This window comes from Fopius arisanus, unplaced genomic scaffold (assembly GCF_000806365.1).
Source record: "Fopius arisanus strain USDA-PBARC FA_bdor unplaced genomic scaffold, ASM80636v1 scaffold00018, whole genome shotgun sequence".
Taxonomy (NCBI): domain Eukaryota; kingdom Metazoa; phylum Arthropoda; class Insecta; order Hymenoptera; family Braconidae; genus Fopius; species Fopius arisanus.
Window position 1 is genome coordinate 275,700 of NW_011887757.1, and position 20,140 is coordinate 295,839.

General features: G+C 39.1%; 3 protein-coding genes across 3 annotated transcripts; 2 read left to right on the plus strand and 1 right to left on the minus strand.

The window, feature by feature from the left end:
- Positions 1–3,888: 3,888 nt before the first annotated feature.
- Positions 3,889–7,867, plus strand: LOC105263958 (UDP-glucuronosyltransferase 2B31). The gene is made up of 5 exons (XM_011300495.1): positions 3,889–4,055; positions 5,680–6,082; positions 6,344–6,886; positions 7,046–7,265; positions 7,442–7,867. Exons 1-5 carry the CDS (start codon positions 3,951–3,953, stop codon positions 7,743–7,745), a joined length of 1,575 nt encoding a protein of 524 aa, XP_011298797.1. The 5' UTR covers positions 3,889–3,950; the 3' UTR covers positions 7,746–7,867.
- Positions 7,868–8,389: 522 nt separating this feature from the next.
- LOC105263960 (uncharacterized) lies at positions 8,390–15,440 on the plus strand. Its single transcript, XM_011300497.1, has 12 exons — positions 8,390–9,795; positions 9,862–10,047; positions 10,465–10,703; positions 10,827–11,038; positions 11,216–11,289; positions 11,470–11,669; positions 12,020–12,180; positions 12,259–12,427; positions 12,580–12,773; positions 12,869–12,998; positions 13,106–13,438; positions 13,568–15,440. Exons 1-12 carry the CDS (start codon positions 8,583–8,585, stop codon positions 15,332–15,334), a joined length of 4,878 nt encoding a protein of 1,625 aa, XP_011298799.1. The 5' UTR covers positions 8,390–8,582; the 3' UTR covers positions 15,335–15,440.
- On the minus strand, positions 15,367–19,852 carry LOC105263959 (nose resistant to fluoxetine protein 6). Its single transcript, XM_011300496.1, has 8 exons — positions 19,061–19,852; positions 17,456–17,899; positions 17,220–17,385; positions 16,776–16,969; positions 16,359–16,500; positions 15,963–16,152; positions 15,748–15,890; positions 15,367–15,643 (listed from the first exon to the last, which is right to left on the minus strand). The coding sequence occupies exons 1-8, from the start codon at positions 19,732–19,734 to the stop codon at positions 15,449–15,451; spliced, it is 2,148 nt and encodes a 715-aa protein (XP_011298798.1). The 5' UTR covers positions 19,735–19,852; the 3' UTR covers positions 15,367–15,448.
- Between the last annotated feature and the right edge of the window lie 288 nt (positions 19,853–20,140).

Here is a 20,140-nt window from a genome sequence, read left to right on the forward strand (position 1 = left end):
ATCGACTACATTTATATCTGCCTCCCATTATTTGCAACTTACTTCCGCCTAGCATTGAACAATAGGACACATCATTGAACAGTTGCAACCATCTGCGGTACCAGTGTCAAGGTGCACGAACACATGACGAACTCTTAATTAATGAAGTCTTGACAGCTGCACCAAATATTCTTTTATCATCCTCGAACAATTGAAACGACACGTCTGCATTTTTTCACCTGCTGCGTAATTCGCAGACGTGACTTCCTGCATCATTTTTGTATTCCAAATAATTTGAAGATCATTCTGATGAGCAGCAGCTGTGAACATTATCTAAACATGATTTTAGGTGGAGGACCTTTTTGGACAGGCGGTTTTTGGGAAAGGAAGACGTCTTTATGGAAATTTCTGGAATACTTTTGATAGTGCGTGAAGAATGCTTCCCAGTTCGAATAATCGGGTGAAGGAAGAAGGCTTTCATCGTTTGTGAGATTTGGCTGGGGATTTTCAGACGTATGAGCCCCATCCTATCGACTCGTCAACTCTCAACTATTCCTCAGATCCTCGGACGGGTAGACAAACGCATCTACCTCCGCTTTACTCGACACGCTAACTCTATAACTCTACATGTAGGACTGCGTAAAAGCGGTCAAAGGAAGCCATGATACCATTGAAGTTCAGCCTATTCACATGTGCATTTCGGCTTTCCGGTCGGGACTTATTAATTCATTCATAACCATCAAAGATATCGAATTTGCAGATCGTCAAATACACGCGCACGTCCACGAAAAAAATACTGACCCTCAAATATTCGTGGAATCAGAATGGTGTAGAAATTGGATTGGAATTCTCCTGCTGATAACTTTTTCAGTGACTAATGCCACACCTCGGCCAATTCCGTCAGCCTTCGGGACTTTTCGTTGATCGATCAGCACATGATTGGGTCCTCGCGTGGGCCCACGACACGCCCCAAATTCCCAGAGGTAGGACCTAAGAACTTCAACTGAACATCACTATTTGAGGTTAAAATTTTTTACTGGTAATTTCTGCTCGCAGAGCAGAATAATAATTTCCACCGTCATTGATTTTAAAACAAAACGCTTGAATTTTCCACCTCACCATAAAAATTGACCATCAAATACAATTCAATCTCCTTGATTGAAAATTCAGGAAAGTTATTGAGTGAAAATTCGCTGGCTGGCGGGGAGGGCTGAGGAGGGGTGGAAAGAGGAGGGGAGGAACAGATTCCACGCGCACCCTTTCCCTCCAGTATTGTTTGGACTTTGAAAACGAAAATGTACCGTTCAATAGCTTGCACCCTTGCCGACTCAAAAATATTTCCCAGCTATGAGCAAATTCCCGGGCGTGTGAACCGTACCACCAGTTAATCAATCTACCTCGTTATGGAAAGTCGAGAGAATTATCGCTGAAAACTTCACCAGCATTCGGGGGATATACTGGTGGTTGTCCAAGGGGCTACTGTTACCCAGGGGCGAAAATACCAGCACCCACTATCACCGCAGTGTCGCTCGATTTGAATACATAACTGGCCGGATATAAACGAGCCTATGAATAAAATTTAAATTCCAATCAGCAAACGAACAATACAACAATGGTAGAACGACGAGACAGTAGCAATCACACCGTATAATGCTGAGCCCACCCACCGGTTAGGACAGAGGGTACGTTTAGACACTTCTCCGTTTGCCTTCGGGCTGAGGTGGACATTAGCAAGAGCTTTCCCTGAAATCTTCATCGACACGTTTATGACTGCCTGCGTATTATCATCCAATGTACCACAGGACCATCAACTCTTACTCGCATCTGTATAATGAGACTAAATTATTTTCACCAAGGATTCAATTTTTTCTGTTATTTCATGGAAATGTTAGGCCTTCTCTATCCCTACCCTTCCCTATCTCCACCAGGTACTGATGATGAAGATCATATTCCTCTGGAGGAAGGTTATGATGACATGATTTCTGATGATTTTACACTCGTATTTCCCTGATGGTGAAATTGAACTGATTAATTGCGAGTTACAATTCAATATTCGTTGGGAGTATTTTTGCAATGATTAATATTTATGGAAAATGCAGGAAAAATTATTAGATAGGTTTTTGGACATCACGTTGGTTATATTCAATGAACTCGGTCGATAATTGTCAATAGTGAAGGTTTCTGACAATTTTTTCTCCTGAGATAAGGAAAAAAATAATTAATATAAAAAATTAATTATTAAAACTCCCCTGTGTGAATTGATTATTTTATCATTGGCCTTAACATTTTTAATTTTTAATAATTTATCAGTTCATCCTATTTAGCAATTCTGTTTATTTAATTAGATATTTGCTATTTTGGGTAGGAAATTGGGAGAATGAAATTGTTTTTAATTGAAGAGAAAATATTGAATGAGAGAAACGATGAATAAAGAGTAGAATGTTTGGGCTCCATGCTCGAAATTTCATCCATAAATATTCAGTTCAAAGGGATGAACAAACGGAGCTTCGGCTTGCCAACGTGAATGACTCCAGGATGAATCACCCCAGCCGACAAAGTAACACAAGAATATCCCCATGAATATATCCATGAATAAGTACCGGGAAATCAGCTAAAAGGATGGTTGATGATTTGCAGTAGTCGTGAGAAGTGATTGCTCCACTCGTACCACAAGGGCGCGATGATCAGGCAAAATTTCATAAATTTTTTGCTGTAATCAATTAAATAACCACTTAAATAAAATCCCGAGAGAATAAAACCATTGAACAATATCAGATAAACAAAAATATAAATGATTAACAGAGAGTCATTCCGAGTGGAAAAAATCGCCATCTGGTGTCGCCACGCTGACAACAAAATGGCCGACACCGGTGAATGCTGAAATTAAAGAATCAATAATGATGAGATTAATGGAGAAAATTGGAGGGTAGAGAAGGGACTTGGAAGAATGATGAGAATAAATTCTAGAAGGCAATTAATTGGAGATTCGTTATATTACTTATGTTATTGTTAACTGCGGGCATTTTCGCTGCAACTTGGCTTAGAAGCTTCGTATCCTGGGGTAATCCGTTGCCGGCAAAGTTCGTCCATGAGACTCCACCCCTGGTGCAACCTCTCTGTCTCTTCTACGACCCTAACAACCCTCTAACGAACCGCATTTACATTTGAAAGGTGCGCCAATTACCTCGGAGTACATTTACCTCGATGTGGCACAACTTCTACGTTGTGGGTTTCATAGGGTGGCATACGGACTGACAAGCGTGGGTTATCCTGGTGCTCAGTGTCATCGGAGTAGCGGACAAACTTCTCAAATGCCAATGGCTTCTATTTTATAGAATTTTTCATATCCATAAAATCCCTGTATTCCTCAGAAATACTAATCACACAATCGGAGGAGATCGGCGATATTTTCGAAATTGATTTTTTTTTTTTTGAGTTTCATAAAATCGCAGAGTCACTAATAAAATTATAAAAAGCTAAAATATTCGTGGAAGCAGCGGATTTAATAATGGACTCTTCATTTTTTTTTTTTTTTTCGTATCAGCCATTCATTTTTCACGGCACTTCCAGTCAATTTTACTGGACTGAACCGTAATATTTAAGGTTAGATCGCAATGATCCACACCTGCTGCACACTCCAGCAATTTTTAAAACTATTCTTGTACGAATTTTTAACAGAAATTTTTGAAAATCATCTGCACGAAATTATGAACACAATTTTATGATGCACTACTAGTTCATTCATTGAAATCGGCAGAAGTGGATTTCTCCGTTATCTGCAAGACATTGCGCTATAATAATTATTCATCTTATTATAAATACCAGTTTTATCGTAATTGAGGATTTTAGTGAGTCATATTGATAACGTCGGTGGTGATTATCACTTCGAATTCATGGTAATGAGATCATTTATTCTGGTATTACTTTCATACAATCTTTGACAGTCCGCGAGTGCAGGATCGATCGGTATCATGTTCCTTGCAACACCTCTCATTCTCGGTGTTTTAATCTCCATTTTTAAAGCAGATGCTGCAAATATTCTAGCGATTTATCCATGGCCAGCTTATAGTCATCAGGTAAGTGGTTAATTAATTTTGAATGGCACTCGTCCTTCAACCCAATCCACTGCACCTTTTACTCCCTATGTTTAAAATTGTAGTAGCAAATATAAATTATTACTTTGATGCAAATGTACAATATTCCTGGAGAGAATTCCTAAGCCGTGAAATCTGACAACAATCAATATTTAACGAATTGGAAACACCACAGAAAGACGGGAATTCCACCTTCAGTAATTCGCGTACTACAACTTTTGTTTTTCTCTATTAATAATATTTATTATTAATAATAATATAATAATGAGTTGTTATTATATATTTTTATTAATTTTATGACCGTCTGGCAATTTTACCAGCTTTCTCTCCGGGTTAATAAATTAATATCTGGTAATTAAATGTCAAGGGATCCACCAGTGACATCTAGAGGTCAAGATAGCGCGGGAGGCCATTACGGCCGAGAAGTAAATTTTATTGCTCTGCGCAGTGAATATTCCGCGAGGCTGCAGTGATTTTTCAGCATATCACATGACTATTAATCAATATACAGTGCGATATTGGACATTTAAAATGATAAGAGACCGGTAATTATCGTGAAATTTATGTAAAAACTCCACTAAAATCGCTAATGATCAATTACTAAATTCGTAAAACGTTGATTCGTCACTCCAGGAAGAGTTTAGATATTCGTAGATATTTCTGTTCCATCAATAAATTCGGATAATAAATAAAATACTGAATTCACTCGATGGGATTTGAAAGAGATCTGACATCGATCGAATAGCAATCTTTTGACAGTTCAGGATTCCTGTAATCGTCTTGGATGTACCACATCGCCATTCGGTAGTTTCCGGTAGTCCTCCAAACTGGTACTTTGTCATTATTCCGTTGGATAAGTGTGATTATGGCTTGGAAGCTGACGTTTAGAAACTCGAGAGTTTCCGGTACTGTATTGGAAACTGTCACTCACCCGAAAATGACAAAGTGAATCTACCGAAAACTGGCCGTGTCCTTCAAATTGCCGAAAGTAAGACTAACGAACTCGAGATGAAGAAATTCGGTGCATGTGTTTATATTTTCTACACAACGGATGAATTGAAATTTTTCCATTCACAACTTCAGACATTTATCTATGTTTAAATAAAAATTGATCTATATATTAAGTACTCAGGAATTATTCAATTAACACACGATTATTTAACTGTTTATTCTGGTCATGCATATTATCAATTTTTTACTCGGCCTCACTGTTGTCAGTGCCACGCATAATTAATCATGATTGAATATATCATTTTTAAGATAAATGCTTCCTATTTTTCAAGTTTGACCCTGTGAATTATTCATCGTCACACATTCCCCGCATTGAGAATCGTTTCCGACACATGAATGACAACTCATTCCACGTTATTCGTAAATTGAATTCGATTGTCGGAAAAATAATGAGAGGATAGTAGAAGATGCTAAAGACGAAGAGGTGTCTATCAAACCATGAACTATGGCAATAGGAAAAGGGAATATAAATAAAAAGAAATAAAAAAAAAATGAATTCGATCGAACAATTTTTCTGAGGATTATTTTGTAGATGACAAGGGGATGGAGCATTGAAGAATAAAATCATTTGAATAATAAAAAACTTTTTTTTCAGGTGGTGCACAATCAGCTGACCGTTGCCCTGGCCAAACGCGGACACCAGATGACGGTTTTCACACCAAAACCGATGAACAAACATATACCAAACTACACAGAGCACTCATTGAGTCATCTCTCTAATATATTCCGGGGAAATCTGAATTATGTACAAAGTGGAAAGAAAGGAACGATGTTCCATTTTCCGATGTTGATGGATCTAACAGCGATCCTCGCCGACGAGATATGGTCGAATGAGCACCTGAAAGAGTACATATCACCGAATTCCACTAAAAAATTTGATCTTTTAATCTCCGCAACAGCTCACACTGACTCGCTTTATTACCTCTCTCATTTACTGAAGACACCACTGATTATTGTCTCTACAGGTCCAGCATATGCATTCAATCTTTTTGAATCAGGTAAATAAAAGGATTATGTAAAAGTCGAGAGCTTCACTCAGGAATGAATTTGATAGCTTCAAGTTTGGCTGAAGCAAAATAATTGTGGCTGATCATAACTCTCTCAATTATTGATATCTATAAAAATTTTTTATATTTATTCTTCTCTTCGTCTTCCTTATGGAATTGAAAATTCAATTCTAGTTTATACCTCAGCCATAATCTGATGACACTGCATTGGAAATGGGATATTAAATCTAATTGATAAAAGTATTACCACAGGTACTCCCACACTTCCGTCATCTTTTCCGGATGTGATGTTGGGGTTCACTGATAAAATGAATTTCTGGGAGAGAATTGCGAATCTGATCCAAGTGATTCGCCAGTGGCACGGCTTCTACTACGTAGCAGTGCGGGCCCAAGAAAAGGTTCTCAGAAAACATTTTGGTGATAACGTTCCATCGATAGACGAGCTCAGACAAGGTATCACCTTGTTGCTCCAGAATACCCATCCCCTCCTGCATTATCCGCGCCCCATGACACCTAATGTCGTGCAAATTGCGGGACTCAGGATGGGAGTAATGAACAAAACTCTACCTGAGCCATTGAAGTCAATCCTAGATGACGCCAACGAGGGGTTCATATACTTCAGCCTGGGTTCCAATATCAACAGTACCGATCTCGGACCGGAAATGATAGAACAGATCGTCAGTGTCTTCGCGGAACTTCCGTACAAAGTCCTCTGGAAATTCGATGCCGATTCACTTATCCATCATCCAAAGAACGTAATAATTCACAAATGGATTCCCCAATTTGCAGTATTAGGTATTCACATCAATTTAATAAAATCCATTCCTCCAAAACGATTTCTCTTCACCAAAATTCATGAAAATTGTATAAAAATATTTATTTGACATAAATATTCGTCTAGAAGTGACTGAATTTTCAGGATTTAGCTAGAACCCTTTGATTTGTTTTTTGCAGCCCACCCCAACATCAAATTATTTATTTATCAAGGAGGACTGCAGAGTACTGAAGAAGCCATTGAAAATAGTGTTCCACTCCTGGGGATTCCCATAATTTTCGATCAAGCCTTTAACGTTGAGGCGCTGAAGCGAAAAGGAGTCGCCGAATCAGTGGATTTATATACGATGACTAGAAAGGAGTTCAGAGAAAAAATCTATCAACTCATATTAAATCCGAAGTAAGAGAACATGATGTTTCAATTAATCAAGGATTCATTAAGTCTGAAGGAATTAATCCTGCGATTTTTCTCGCATCGCGATATCCTGATTAATTAAATTTTTTCTTAGTGTAATAATTATTTGTGATGCAGGCAGTCTTATCGATTGTCTTATCATTTTTTTTCATTTATTTTAGGTACAAGGAGAATATGAAAAAACTCTGGGCCTTATTTAGCCACAGAATGCATCATCCGCTGGAGGAAGCCGTTTGGTGGTGCGAATATGTGATAAAACATAAAGGCGCTCCTTACCTCCAATCGCCGAGACTTCCTTGGTACAAATACCACATGATTGATATTTATATTTTCTTCGTCACTATTCTTTTGATTATATATCATCTGTGTCGATGGCTTCTGCGTGTTGTCATCAGTCATTTTCGAAATCGTTTCGGTTCGAGCGAAAGCGATTCTTCCAAGTCCAAGAAATTGAAAAGTTCGTAATTTTGTAGAGAAGAATAGACAGAATAATTATGGAGGTGTGTCAATATTTTTGAAGATCCAGAACGGAGATTCTTCGGTTGCTCTGGAAGTGTGAGAACGTTGAATAAATCATTTACACCAGACATACGATTTTTACACTTTTAATGAAAACTGCCAGTCGTTTTCAATGCACGACTCCGGTAGATATCAAAATGGCTGCTGGTTATACGCCATTTTGATAGCATCCATACCCTAAATCAATAATATCTAAAGTATAGACTTTACAGTTCAAATTCTGATATATAAAGTTTAATTTTTGTTGATAAAAATCAAAAGTTTAGATTCTGATATTTAAACTTGAGATTCTAAAATGAAAAGTTGAGTTTCAGATTTTTAAAATTATAATTCTGATATGCAAAATGCGAATAAATCCTTTTAAAAAAATAATTTTCCAATGAATATCTTAATGATTCCGTATGAATTCTCTACTCGGACTGAACCCCGCGCAATCTCCATGGTGCACAGTGACCACTCGAAACCACTGGAGAGGTGATAAAAATTCAACAAGAGAGGGAGTAACGAAAAGCGCTAGTTTAAAATGTTCCATTCTAAATAAAACTTTCAGCTGGTTGGGAGGATGCCACATAGTCTAATTTCGTGTCAGGGCGCATACGGCCGGGGCCAAAGCTCTCTTGCTTAGTCTGGCATTTTTTACTGAACACGTTACAGACCCGTGCGATTAAAATTCGAGTGAAAACTCCTGAACGAAGCGATTCGATCACAATCCGAACGATAGCACCCACAAAATTTATGAGATAATTATAATCAGGTGTTGGAGTATCAATGTGAAACCTCAGAATGGCTGCGCCCGCCTTGGGCAAGTGGATGATCCTGCCTTTATTTTTGCTGTTATTTTACGTTGGATATGGCTTTCGAATTCGTGATATCGGACAGACGGGATCGATTGAGCACAGCGAATGTTCAGGACCTGGCAAATATCCTGATGATGGTGGACAGGTGACCCCTGGTTATCTTAAAAAACGAGGGGAAAGTGGTGGTGGAACCCGTGAACGTTATGATCCACGACAACCACCTGCAAAGGAAGATGATCAGAGGTTCGATGAGCAGGGGAAGAGTCAATCGAGAATTCGCAACAAAAGACTTGCTCCAGAAAGTAAAGTCAAGCACCTGGAGGATGGGTACAGAATGATTGATGGTGAAGATGCAGATGGTGAGGATAATTCTGACGAAACGGAAGAGGTTACGATTGATAGTGTTGATGACAATGATGATGATGATGAATATGGAAAGGGCAGAAGTGAATCTCTTGGTAAAAACGAACCTGTTAAAAAAGAGAGATGGAGTTTTCGTGGAGTTGAAGTTGAAGAATCGGCCAGTGACGAAGACGATAATGTTGACACGATTCCTATTAATAAACGTGGCGATGGAAACAAGGTATTGAAGAAATCCGAGGCAACCCTCAAAGCTGATGACAAAAGGAAATCCGAGAAAGATCAGAGTGATGAGAGTCCGAAAGGTGAGGATGAGGATGAAACTGAGGAGGTGGAGATCGAGGAGGACAAGCCAATCCGTAAATTGCAGAAAGTCAGATTAGCTGATAAGATAAAAGCTAAACCTGTTGAAGTGACGATTAAGACTGTTGAGAGAGAGATAAAAAAGGAAGAGACATCAAAGGTGAAGGATAAACCGAAGATTGAGAGGATTGAACGGAAAATTGAGGAAGGGAATGACAAATTATCTCCGCCTACACCTTCTGAATATGAGAAAACAGAATCGAAGCCCTTGATACCACCGAAAGAAGAAGTTCCAATTTCCAAATCAGAATCAAAACCAGAAAAAATATCTTCGGAGAAGGAAGAGAAATCAGTCGTGTCTGAAAAAGGAAAAAAGAAAATAGAAGAGAATAAGCGGAGGCCAAAGGAAACCCCGAAGAAGCCAGAGATGAAAAAAATTGAGGAGAAGAAAAAATCGAAGGGGAATTCCACAGGAAAAATTGGAGACAAACAAACTAGAGCTGAATTAATAGTTAAAAAAGTGCCTGAAACTAGTAGTGAGTAGTTTTCATCAGGAATAGTTCAATGGAGGATTAATATTTTCGGTATTTATTGTATTCCAGAAAAAAAACCGGAACAATCAAAGACTCTTCACCGGGGCTCAATTTCCCTCGTCGATTTGAACAAAATGATATTAAATTTACCAAATTTCATGCCAAATTTCACAGCCGTTGACGATCCTGTCTGTCAACAGCACGGCAAAATTTTTCTTCGACAATTGAGGGGCCGGAAATTGTGGGCGCTGCAAAGTGAGTTTGCATTCCATATCCTAAGAATTTACAGAAAATCCTGAAGTAACATGAACACTCATTAAAGAATTTTTAGATTGTCACCATTTTATTTAAAAATAAATAGATAAATAGATGAATAATTAACAATATTAATATGATATTGAGAAATATTACGGAAAAATAACACGACGAACAGAATGACAACTAAAAATATGAAAATAATAAAGGAAATGAAGTAGATTAAAATGATTCATCTTGTAATCCGAGAAAGCCCTGTCTTAATTACTACTCCCCGAATTAAAATAAAAATGCGTCTATATTACCGTGCACTCCTGAATCCATTGAAATAAAAACGAGATCTCTATCCCCAAATGATATTTCACATCTCGTTCGTCCGGAGTTGAGCGAAAAATTGTCTTCAGCTTTCCATTCTAGTGTTGGACTCGAGTGGCAAGATGCCCTCAGGACTTTTGCGCGGGAATGCCAATCAATTTGGAGATTTCGATCAATGCCTTGGGGTATCATCTAAAATCAGACTAGATGACAAACAAACTTTGAGAATTCAGGGTAAATATTGTCTAGCATCTGTGGACATCCAAGCAATTACACCAGAGACTAAAGTGCCGGTTCATCTGATGCAGAGTCGTGGATTCTTACGAGGGAGCATGAAAGACGTGAGTATTTCCCTGTTTCAGATTGATTCAGGGAATTGTTGAGTTGTATCCACTCCAGAGAGTCTATTAGATGGACTGAACACTAATAATAGATTGAATTTTAATCTTTGATTTTTTTCTTAGAGTGGGCATTTCGTGCCAAAATTCACGACCATCAACTGGGCACTCTGCATACCATCAGGTTGTTCTGCTGGTGATGCCAGAAGTGCTGTTGAGGCTGGATTGGCTCGCATCAATGAAACATCAGGTGTCAAATTTATCGTCGACGTGAACCCCAACATGTGCTACATTCAAGAGAAATCATCTAGCTTCTCCAAAGAAACAATCGGTGTACTGTATGTCAATCTTCAATTCATGACTCATTATCAAAAATGATATTACATTACACGAGATTAATTAGTCAATTCTGGAATGCTATTTGATAATTAGTACAATACCACCATTGGCTGGAGTCTCAGATTTTTCTTTATCTCATTTTTAATCTTTATTTTTTATGATCCTTTATTTCCTAGATATTTCTACGCGATGATCTTCTGTTTAGTCTTGATTGCTACAGTCCGGGATTATATCGTCGTTTCAGAGAAAGGTGAATAAAATTTTTATTATTGAATCTGTTTTAATGTATCAGCCAGAGTGTCGTATTTATTTTTAATCTGGGGAAATGGAATGATTCAGGCTGATGGTCTGGCAATGATTTCACTCGATCTATTAAAATTTGATATGCAATTCAGATAATTCCATTTCAATTGGACTTTTTTTATTTCAGCAAGTTATTCGGAGAGGATAATCATGTCGTTCTCACTCCGAAGAACATTGAAATCCCTGACGAAACCGATATCTCTGCACTCAGGAGAAATCAGTTGTATTCATGGAATTCGAGCTCTAGCTAGTATCGCTCTGTACGTGGGCCATAAAATGATTCCCACTGTTGGAATGCCTTATACAAATCGAATAGTCTTGACTGAGGTCAGTTTATAAAAAATAAATAATAATTGAAAAATTATTGAAATATCAATCACAAATTCCTCGGAATTTTCCAATTTTCCAACATCGACTCCAGTTTTAATTAAAAAATGTCAATAAATTTTTGATCATTAATTAGGGGCTTCAAATTTTTTATTAACTCTAATTAATCTCTTGTTCAAGTTAATTTTATTAAATGAGTCAATGCATATTATACTTTCGGTATAAAAAGTAGAGATATATATTTATATTGAATATATTATTACAGATTTTATTTAGGGAATACTTTTTTTTGCTGGGGATAAACATTTGGATCAATTAAATTTCTCTCTGGATGTATTCTCATCTTGCAGATTGCGAATAATCCTGTAAGCTCTGTGTTACGGGTGTCATTGGTGTACACAGATTCATTTTTATTATTGAGTGGAGTCTTGAGTGCCTTCCACATGGCGCGAGAGTCATCAACACTAGGAGAAATTCGGTGGTTCTGCAGATTCATTGCGAGAATAATCAGGTACATTGTAATTTGTGAATAATTACTGCAATTATTCCTTCAATTTTTTTTTGTATTTTTTATTATAACTTTTTTCAGACTGACACCATCACTTTTAGTCGTCATTTTTTGGTATGCGTATGTCATGGAACACACGGGTTCTGGCCCCCAGTGGAACAACATAATAACAACAAATGCTGATTTATGCAAAAAAAATTCGTGGACTAATTTTTTGTACATCCAGAACTTCTTTCCTTTCGAAGAAATGGTAAAACAATATTTCAAGCAACTGCTTCCAGTACTGAATAACAATTTATGAAAAAACCATAGAATTATAATAAATTAAAATACCGGAAATCGTTACTCTCCTCTTTTATCCGATTTAATTTATTATTTGTACATGATTTTTTTTACTTTTAGTGTGCGACTCATACACATCAGCTGGCCCTAGACATGCAGCTCTCCCTGCTATCACCTGCTCTCGTATTTTTTCTTCTCGTCAAGCCCATAATAGGAATTTTACTCATTTTTTTCTTCCTCCAAGTGTCCGCTACGATGCGCTATTTTGTTACAACCAACAATAATCTGTCACTCGTTATTTTCCACGGCATGACGTAAGTTATTTTCTCCTGTGTACTTTTACACGTATCACTTGTCAATTTCGTCGTCCCAGAAATTATAAATAATCTATCGATGCCGCTTTCAACAGAGCAAAACATCTGTATAAAACTGCAAACTTGACGTACGCTCTGCCTCTTCATCGAGCTACTCCATATTTATTTGGAGTTAGCCTTGGAGTTCTTCTGCAATATACCGGGAAGAACATCAAAATTTACAGAGTAATGAATACTTACTATTTTCCCCTTTTTCACACGCACTAATTGATCAGAATTTCATTTCATTCCTTGAATCAGCCGTTAAATTCCGCTCTGCCTCTCAATTCCAGATTTTTGTCATTCTTGGATGGATGGCAGCTGCATTTTTAGGGAGTTGGTCACTATTTTCCCCTTGGAGGACAGCCAGAAGAGATTATGTCTACAATGTTGAAGAATCAGCTCATTACGCAGTGATAGGACCAGTCTCCTGGGCACTGGCCATTTGCTGGATAATCTTCGCGTGTTTCACTGGTCACGGTGGTTTCGTCAATAAATTCTTATCAAACTATTGGCTCGTTCTGTTCTCAAGAATCTCTTACTCAGTCTACCTCACACAATTCGCTGTATTTTTCTACAACGTGGCAACCACAAGATACTCCTCTGAATTCCACCTTCTCAAAATTGTAAGTGAATCAAAAATATTCAATTCGATTCTCAAAACGATTCTTTTCACATGAACAACTCATGATTCTGAGTCGTGAAGGAATTGATAATGGAATTCTCCATTTCTCAAATAAATATTTGACTTCCAGGTGGATCCATACGAAATTCTTACAGTAATCTTCGTATCAGTACTTCTTACGTTATTCTTGGACATTCCAACTCAAGAAATAAAGAACGTTTTGATGGAGAGCACAGACACGTCTCAATTGACAACAGCGCAAGCTGCGGAGTCAAAAACCTTGAAGACATGCGTTAGAAAGCCATCGAAAACACCGGAGCCTCAAGAGTACGAGGAGAATGCGTCGTGGAAGAGAAAGCAAATTGAGGGGGACTATTCAGGAGAGGAGGATCTCCGCTGGAGGTCTCGGAAGCCAAACGGAAAGCAGAAGCTCTTCGTCAGACGAAACTCCAGAGATGACGATGGGTACAGGCCCTGGGGGACGAAAGAGTCAGTGGAAAGAAGAAGAAGTAGCAGCACCCAAAGAACCCTTTACGTCGACCCTGACACGAGGGCTCGTGAACTTACACCAGGTCGACAAGAAGAAAGCCGTGACCCTCAGCAATTCAGGAAAACCCCGGATCCTAATCCAAAGACTTCACACGATCATAAAACCTCGAAAAGAGATCGCTCTACGTCCAGACGATCAGATCGAGGATTTTATCGTGAGTCAGAGTCTCCAATTCCTCCGAAACCCTCAAAACCTGAGGTTCGAGGGCGATCCCCAAGACCTCGACGTACTCCAATTCGTCTGACTTCGTCAGGGAGTGAAGAGGAGCCAAAGAAAATCAAGGGGAAAGGCTTGAGATATCCAGTGGAACGGCCACGCGTGAGTGACGAGGAAGACTGGGAGCAAGAGCTCAGGATAAGGAGACAAAAGTTCAGAGAGAGAATGATGTCTGCTGAACGTCAAGAACCAAAAGTCGAGAAGGAGGAGTCAACGGATGTCAGCAGGAGATCATCGGCGGAGGGAAAGATAGCGCTTTTGCAGGGTCCAACTGGAACGAGGGTGATGGAGGCTTGGACTGTCAGTAAAGGGCCTAGAGTATCGGTTGCATCTTCGCAGGAACCCACAGACACCGAGGAAGAGTCACGTTACATTCACGACTTCGAGGATGAGCCGATCCCTGAACGACGGGGCAGTCTCGATTCACTGGCCAAGCAGGACATTCATTTCTCCTTCAGGACCGACATCAAGACAAAAACTCTGATGGATTTAAGACAGATATCTGTTGAGGATGAAAGCTACGAGCAGAAGGAAGAGGTTGTGGGAGAGCTAGTGCCTGTGGCCACTGGGAAATTATTCAAACGCGAGTCGATTATCAAGAGTCAAGCCAGTGAAGAAGATCCTGAGTATTTGCTACCAGAGAGACCAAAGCTTGTGGAGCAGGAGCAAGAGCATCCTTTCAAGAAGGCATGGCAGATGCAGAAGTCAAGGTCAGAGGAGGATGGGCCTGCAGCGTTTGTATTCAAAGATGTTAGGGCACAATCAGAGGCTGGACAGAGCAATAAAGAAAGTGCTGATGATAATCAGGACAAATCTTCTCGCAGTGATCAGACTTTCCAGCTGATCGTCGAAGACGTGGACTCTGGAAACTGGGAGAGTGGAAGATTTGAGGGGAGCAGATCCAGTGTCACAGGGTCAAGTATCACTGGATCCAGTGAAGACATGGAGATGGAGGATGAAGAGATCGATTCGCGACAGTCCGGAAATGAACCGGAGGATTACAGTGGAATCAGCACAACCTCCAATGGCGTGGAAGGGCCTCAGGTAGAGTGGACCAGTGGAGATGATCAATTCGGGAGGCACAGAAGGAGAGACACTGAAGCCTGGGAGCAGGAGAGTGACAGAACATGAGACGTTTCAATTATTTTCATTCTATCATGTGCTCTGGATATTCTGGAATATCTATTCAAATATATGAATACTTTAATTCGTAATAAATTATACAATTGTACTTGGACTTTTTGTTTATCTAATCTCACAATTATCATCTCTGACGCTTTCTTCTGAAATAGTCCCTCTGGATGTTTTGGGCCTGTCACTATTTTTTAGAACCGATCGTAGGAATACTTTCTCCAGCCTAAGGATTGGAGCCTCGAACATGAGGGAAAGAACTGTGGCACCCATGAAAGTTAATATCAGGTGGGAGAGCACTTTGGCGAGCTGAAAAAGAACAGATATCATTATCGATTTCATTACCACATCTTCATATTCAAAACGCCGTAACTCCACAATATATCAATGCAATAAATAAATCCAGTTTTTACCAGACTTAAATTATCTAGATGTTGAGGTGTCCTTGTAGTGGCAACTCCGTGCAATTCCACTAGACCATTCACCAAATATGCGGAATAAGTCAATCGACTGAGTGGATGAAAAATCCGGCACTTCAATAAATTTCTAATAGGTCCTAAAAAAGTTAGCTAACATAAATTGGGGCTTGTGAGTTGTAGCTGAAATTCTAGGTTAGGGTATTACAGACCAGAATTGTCTGTAATGCAAGCGATAAGAACCCATCCAGTGCCGAAGCTCCAGAGCGCTCGGTGCATCGAAGAATAAATAGCTGCCTCTACCGCACCGTAATCTTTTCGGAGGCCATAAAACAATCCGATGGAAAACATCGAAGTGATTAATGATAACGAGGCCAACACCCAGCCGATCCTCACGCAATTCTGCAGGCAAAAAATGAAGTTCGATAGAATTATTTTTCCATTATAATCTCGGGGGAATCCCCGAACTAAATACCCGCCACAGGGCGGGCGTTTTTGATTTGGAAAATCATCATTACTACCGCGGGCCAGTCACAAAATGGGCCTTAAATCTAGTGAAGATCATCCCAATATTCGGGTTTAATTCAAAATCAAGTGGATTAATTCACCCTTGTCAGTTTATAATCAGCAGTCTGGATTCTATACAAGAAATATCCGTAAGCCAGTCCAAAAAAATACGCACTAGCTCTCATATGAGTCTTAATATAACTCTTCCGAAAGAATTCATTAGTGGAAATGTCCTCGATCTCTCTGAAATAAAAATAAAGAGAAAATCGGTTATGGATTAATTACAGTAATTGAAATGGATAATTCTGAGTTCAAAGGGCGAATTGGAACGAGTCGATTCATCTCCTGGTGGGACTTGGAATATATTTATAAGAAATGGAATTTCCTGAGAATCTCTTCAGGAAATCGGTGTCAGTACTCAAGCATTTTCGGAGAAAGCCTTTCGCCTTTCCAGGAGATAAACCAACTTGCTGCATCTTCTGTCAATGATTACTGAAATATTTAGCACTAGGATTTACTCTCTGTACGCCATGAGCGTCGGGTCTAGTCGATCGAACAAAGTTACACCAAAAGGTACAGCTAGAGAGATAAAAGTAGCAGCACCTAGAAGTAATTCTCCGATTTTCCTCCACTTCCATAGCGGATAAATAATTGCAGGCGCCAAAATGAACAGCTGTGTATCAACTGACAAATACCAGGACTGGAACATGCACTGAAATTAAATTGAAAGTTAATCGATTACCAGAGGATAAATTACGGACACACATATTTGAGAAAAATGGAACATCTTCAATAATCAATAACTCGAAAACCGCAGAGTGAAATCGAATGATTCTTCTTCCATTTGAAAGCTTAAGAACAGAACTCCGAAGTAAAAAAAATCGTTGGATTTAATCCGATCTCTTTCATGCTGGGAGAAGAGTGGAGAGAAGGAATTGTGATCGATGAAATTAATGACTAACCAATTGGTCGGTGTTGACATAATTATTGACGTAGAGAATATTAATCCACCAGGATGCTTGACACCTTTCCCTCTCGTCAATGATTTTATACCAAAGAGGTCCAGAATCGAGTCGAGACAGCCAAGTGACATAGAGTCCTAGTGTCACCAAATACGCCGGTGTCAATCTAGACGAGACTGTCATTAATGTATGAAATTGACTTTCTCTCGTTGAGTGACACAATCGTAAATACTTACCTGATGTAACGGAGAATATACAGGAAGAGAAAGTTAACCGATCTCTGATTGTCTAGCACCTTCAGGACAATTCGAGTGAATAAGAATGCACTGAGTAGTAAAAATGTATCCACCAGCAGTGGATTATTCAAAAATACCGCATTCTCGATTTTTGTGACAGCTGCTGACCAGAAATTGATGTTCAAAACAGGTCCACCGATCACGAAGACGAGACAGTGTCCAGCTATGATGAATCCCATGGCCAGGAATTTTATCCCTGATATGCAGTCTAGGTTCAATCCGTCGTCGTTTGGAGGACCAAATAATTTTTTAATGTTTGATATTAGCGAGAAGGATATTAACAGCTCGGAAATTATTCCTTTTGTCTCTCGGTTACGTCGCAGGAGCATTATGTGGAATAATGTACCTAGTGCAATTATCAGAGCGATTCCAGAGATGATTGCGCTGGAAAGAAAAAGGGGGGAGCATGAATTTTAATCAATTTCGGGAATTAAAGGGGATGAATTTGCTTTCTGAGTCTAGAAAAAATTTCAAGTGCCATTCCCTCCTGATTAATTTAATTAATAATTTAAACAATTTGATACTCGGAGAACGATCGTTCAAATAAAAATCAATTGCATCGAGTCTCGAAATTATAACAATTGCGTATAATAAAATAAATAATAGATTAGCATGCTCCACAGTGGAAGGTAATTTTCGAATAATTATCTAATTTGTTATTAAACCCCGTAAAAAATTATTCATGAGAATTGAGGATCAGATAAAATTCCCCAGTCGGTGAAGAAAAAAAAATGGTCTGATATCTTTCCCCTATTCTTTCTTTTATCGTTATTGCAGGGAATGGAGTAAAAAAAAATTATCATGACGACTCGGACAATATTTTTACTCGGAGAGAAAAGTAATTCGCAAGTGAGAATAAAGATTCGATAAAAATTATGGGAGGTCCAGTTAAAAAGTAGGGAGGGCTTGTTGAGGGTAAAGTGAATTCTTGTGCGTAAAACTTGGGCAATGAGATAGCTCTCGATGTAACGATGTAATTAGACTGCATGGGATACACCGAAGAGTACATACTCTGTCAAGTATAGGCCCGAGGCTCGGAGATAACCCTCGATATAATTATGTAATTAGGCTGTATGGGGGTGCACTGGAGAGTACAGCGCTCTGTCAGGTATAGAACCGAGTTTTCGAGATAACACTCGATGTAATTAGGGGAGTGGGGGATAATATGGAAATTTTTTTCATTTGAATTGGTGTAGCAATTAACACTGTCGAATATATTTTTCGAATCAATTAAAAATTACCAGAGGATAATACCAGATTAATCTCGAAAAAAGGATGAATATTGGGGATCGGTTTTGGCTCGGGAAATCTCAACTAACGATTGAGCCAATAAAATCACTGGATATTTTATTATTAATTTAATTATTAATGCTGCGTCTCAAGGAGAAAATATGGAACATGGTGTATGGAATAATCCGGTGAGAGGGAATGGCAAAATAATTTACACAAAAATCAGATAAATAAATAGATGATTGGCGCAATGATAACAAATTGAAGGCCAGATCGGTGACGAATGGAGAAATAAAGAGCGAGGGAATAACTTACATATATAGAATATCAAAAGTGTCGAGCTGGTGTGTTTGACGTTTGTAGCACCTTTTGGCGTCAACTGAAGGATCGAGTGCCACGCGATTGCCACTGAATGCTAGATCAAGGATCTTCTGAATGACTTGTTGAATATCGGCAGAAGTGCAGACAGCAGGAACGCATATGCCCCAATGCAATCGTTTTATGGATTCATCATACCTCTTGGTGGACTTCCTGAATTTTTCCCAGATGGTAGTTTTTCTGTTGGCGTAGTCCTCTGGTACATCAATATCAACATCCCCTAGGCAATACATACCGGAAAGACCTGGAGGTGTGCCATCATCGTCACCGATCTGGAGGCACTCGTCGAAATTTCCGAGTTGATAACTCGAACCCGCGAGTAGACCCTCTGGAAATTTTCCTGATGCATCGTAAAACTTCACTGCCCAGGTTGTCAGATTCTGGATGCCCTCGATCACCATTCTGACGTGATCTCGACAGATTTCGTCTTCGATTCTCTCGATTGTCGCTGCCAAGAGGGCCACATCTCTCGACATGACAGGAAAACTGTATTCGTCTTCCACCACGTACTCCAGGGCTTTGGTCGACTCTTCACCTGATCCTTGATAGATTTTATCGCTCCACACATATCCGCAGGATAGAAGGCACATAATTACGGTCCAAGAATTCATCTTTAGCTGATTTTTGGTCAGACGATTGCGATCGGTCGCCGATTTTTTGCCGATTTTCTGCCGATTTTTTACCGATTTTTGCCGATTTTTCTTCGGAATCAATTGAGAGGTGTCTAGTGTCTTCCGAATTTATCACTAATTATCAAAATCTCAGAAGACCTTCGGAATAAACTCAATGAAGAGATACTATTGCCGAAATTCAATGGCCTCGGTGTCACATCGGCGATTTTTTTTAACGTGAAGTTTCGCGTTGACTGTCGAGTCGGTGGACTACGTCTGGAGTCTTGACTTTTTGTTTTGACGAGTCAGCGAGATTGGAGCTATAAAGAGGGGCACGTTTAATGAAAGTAAAGGGAATGTCGTGATTTATTTACTGGTGAATTTGTGGAAGGCTCGAGATAAAGAT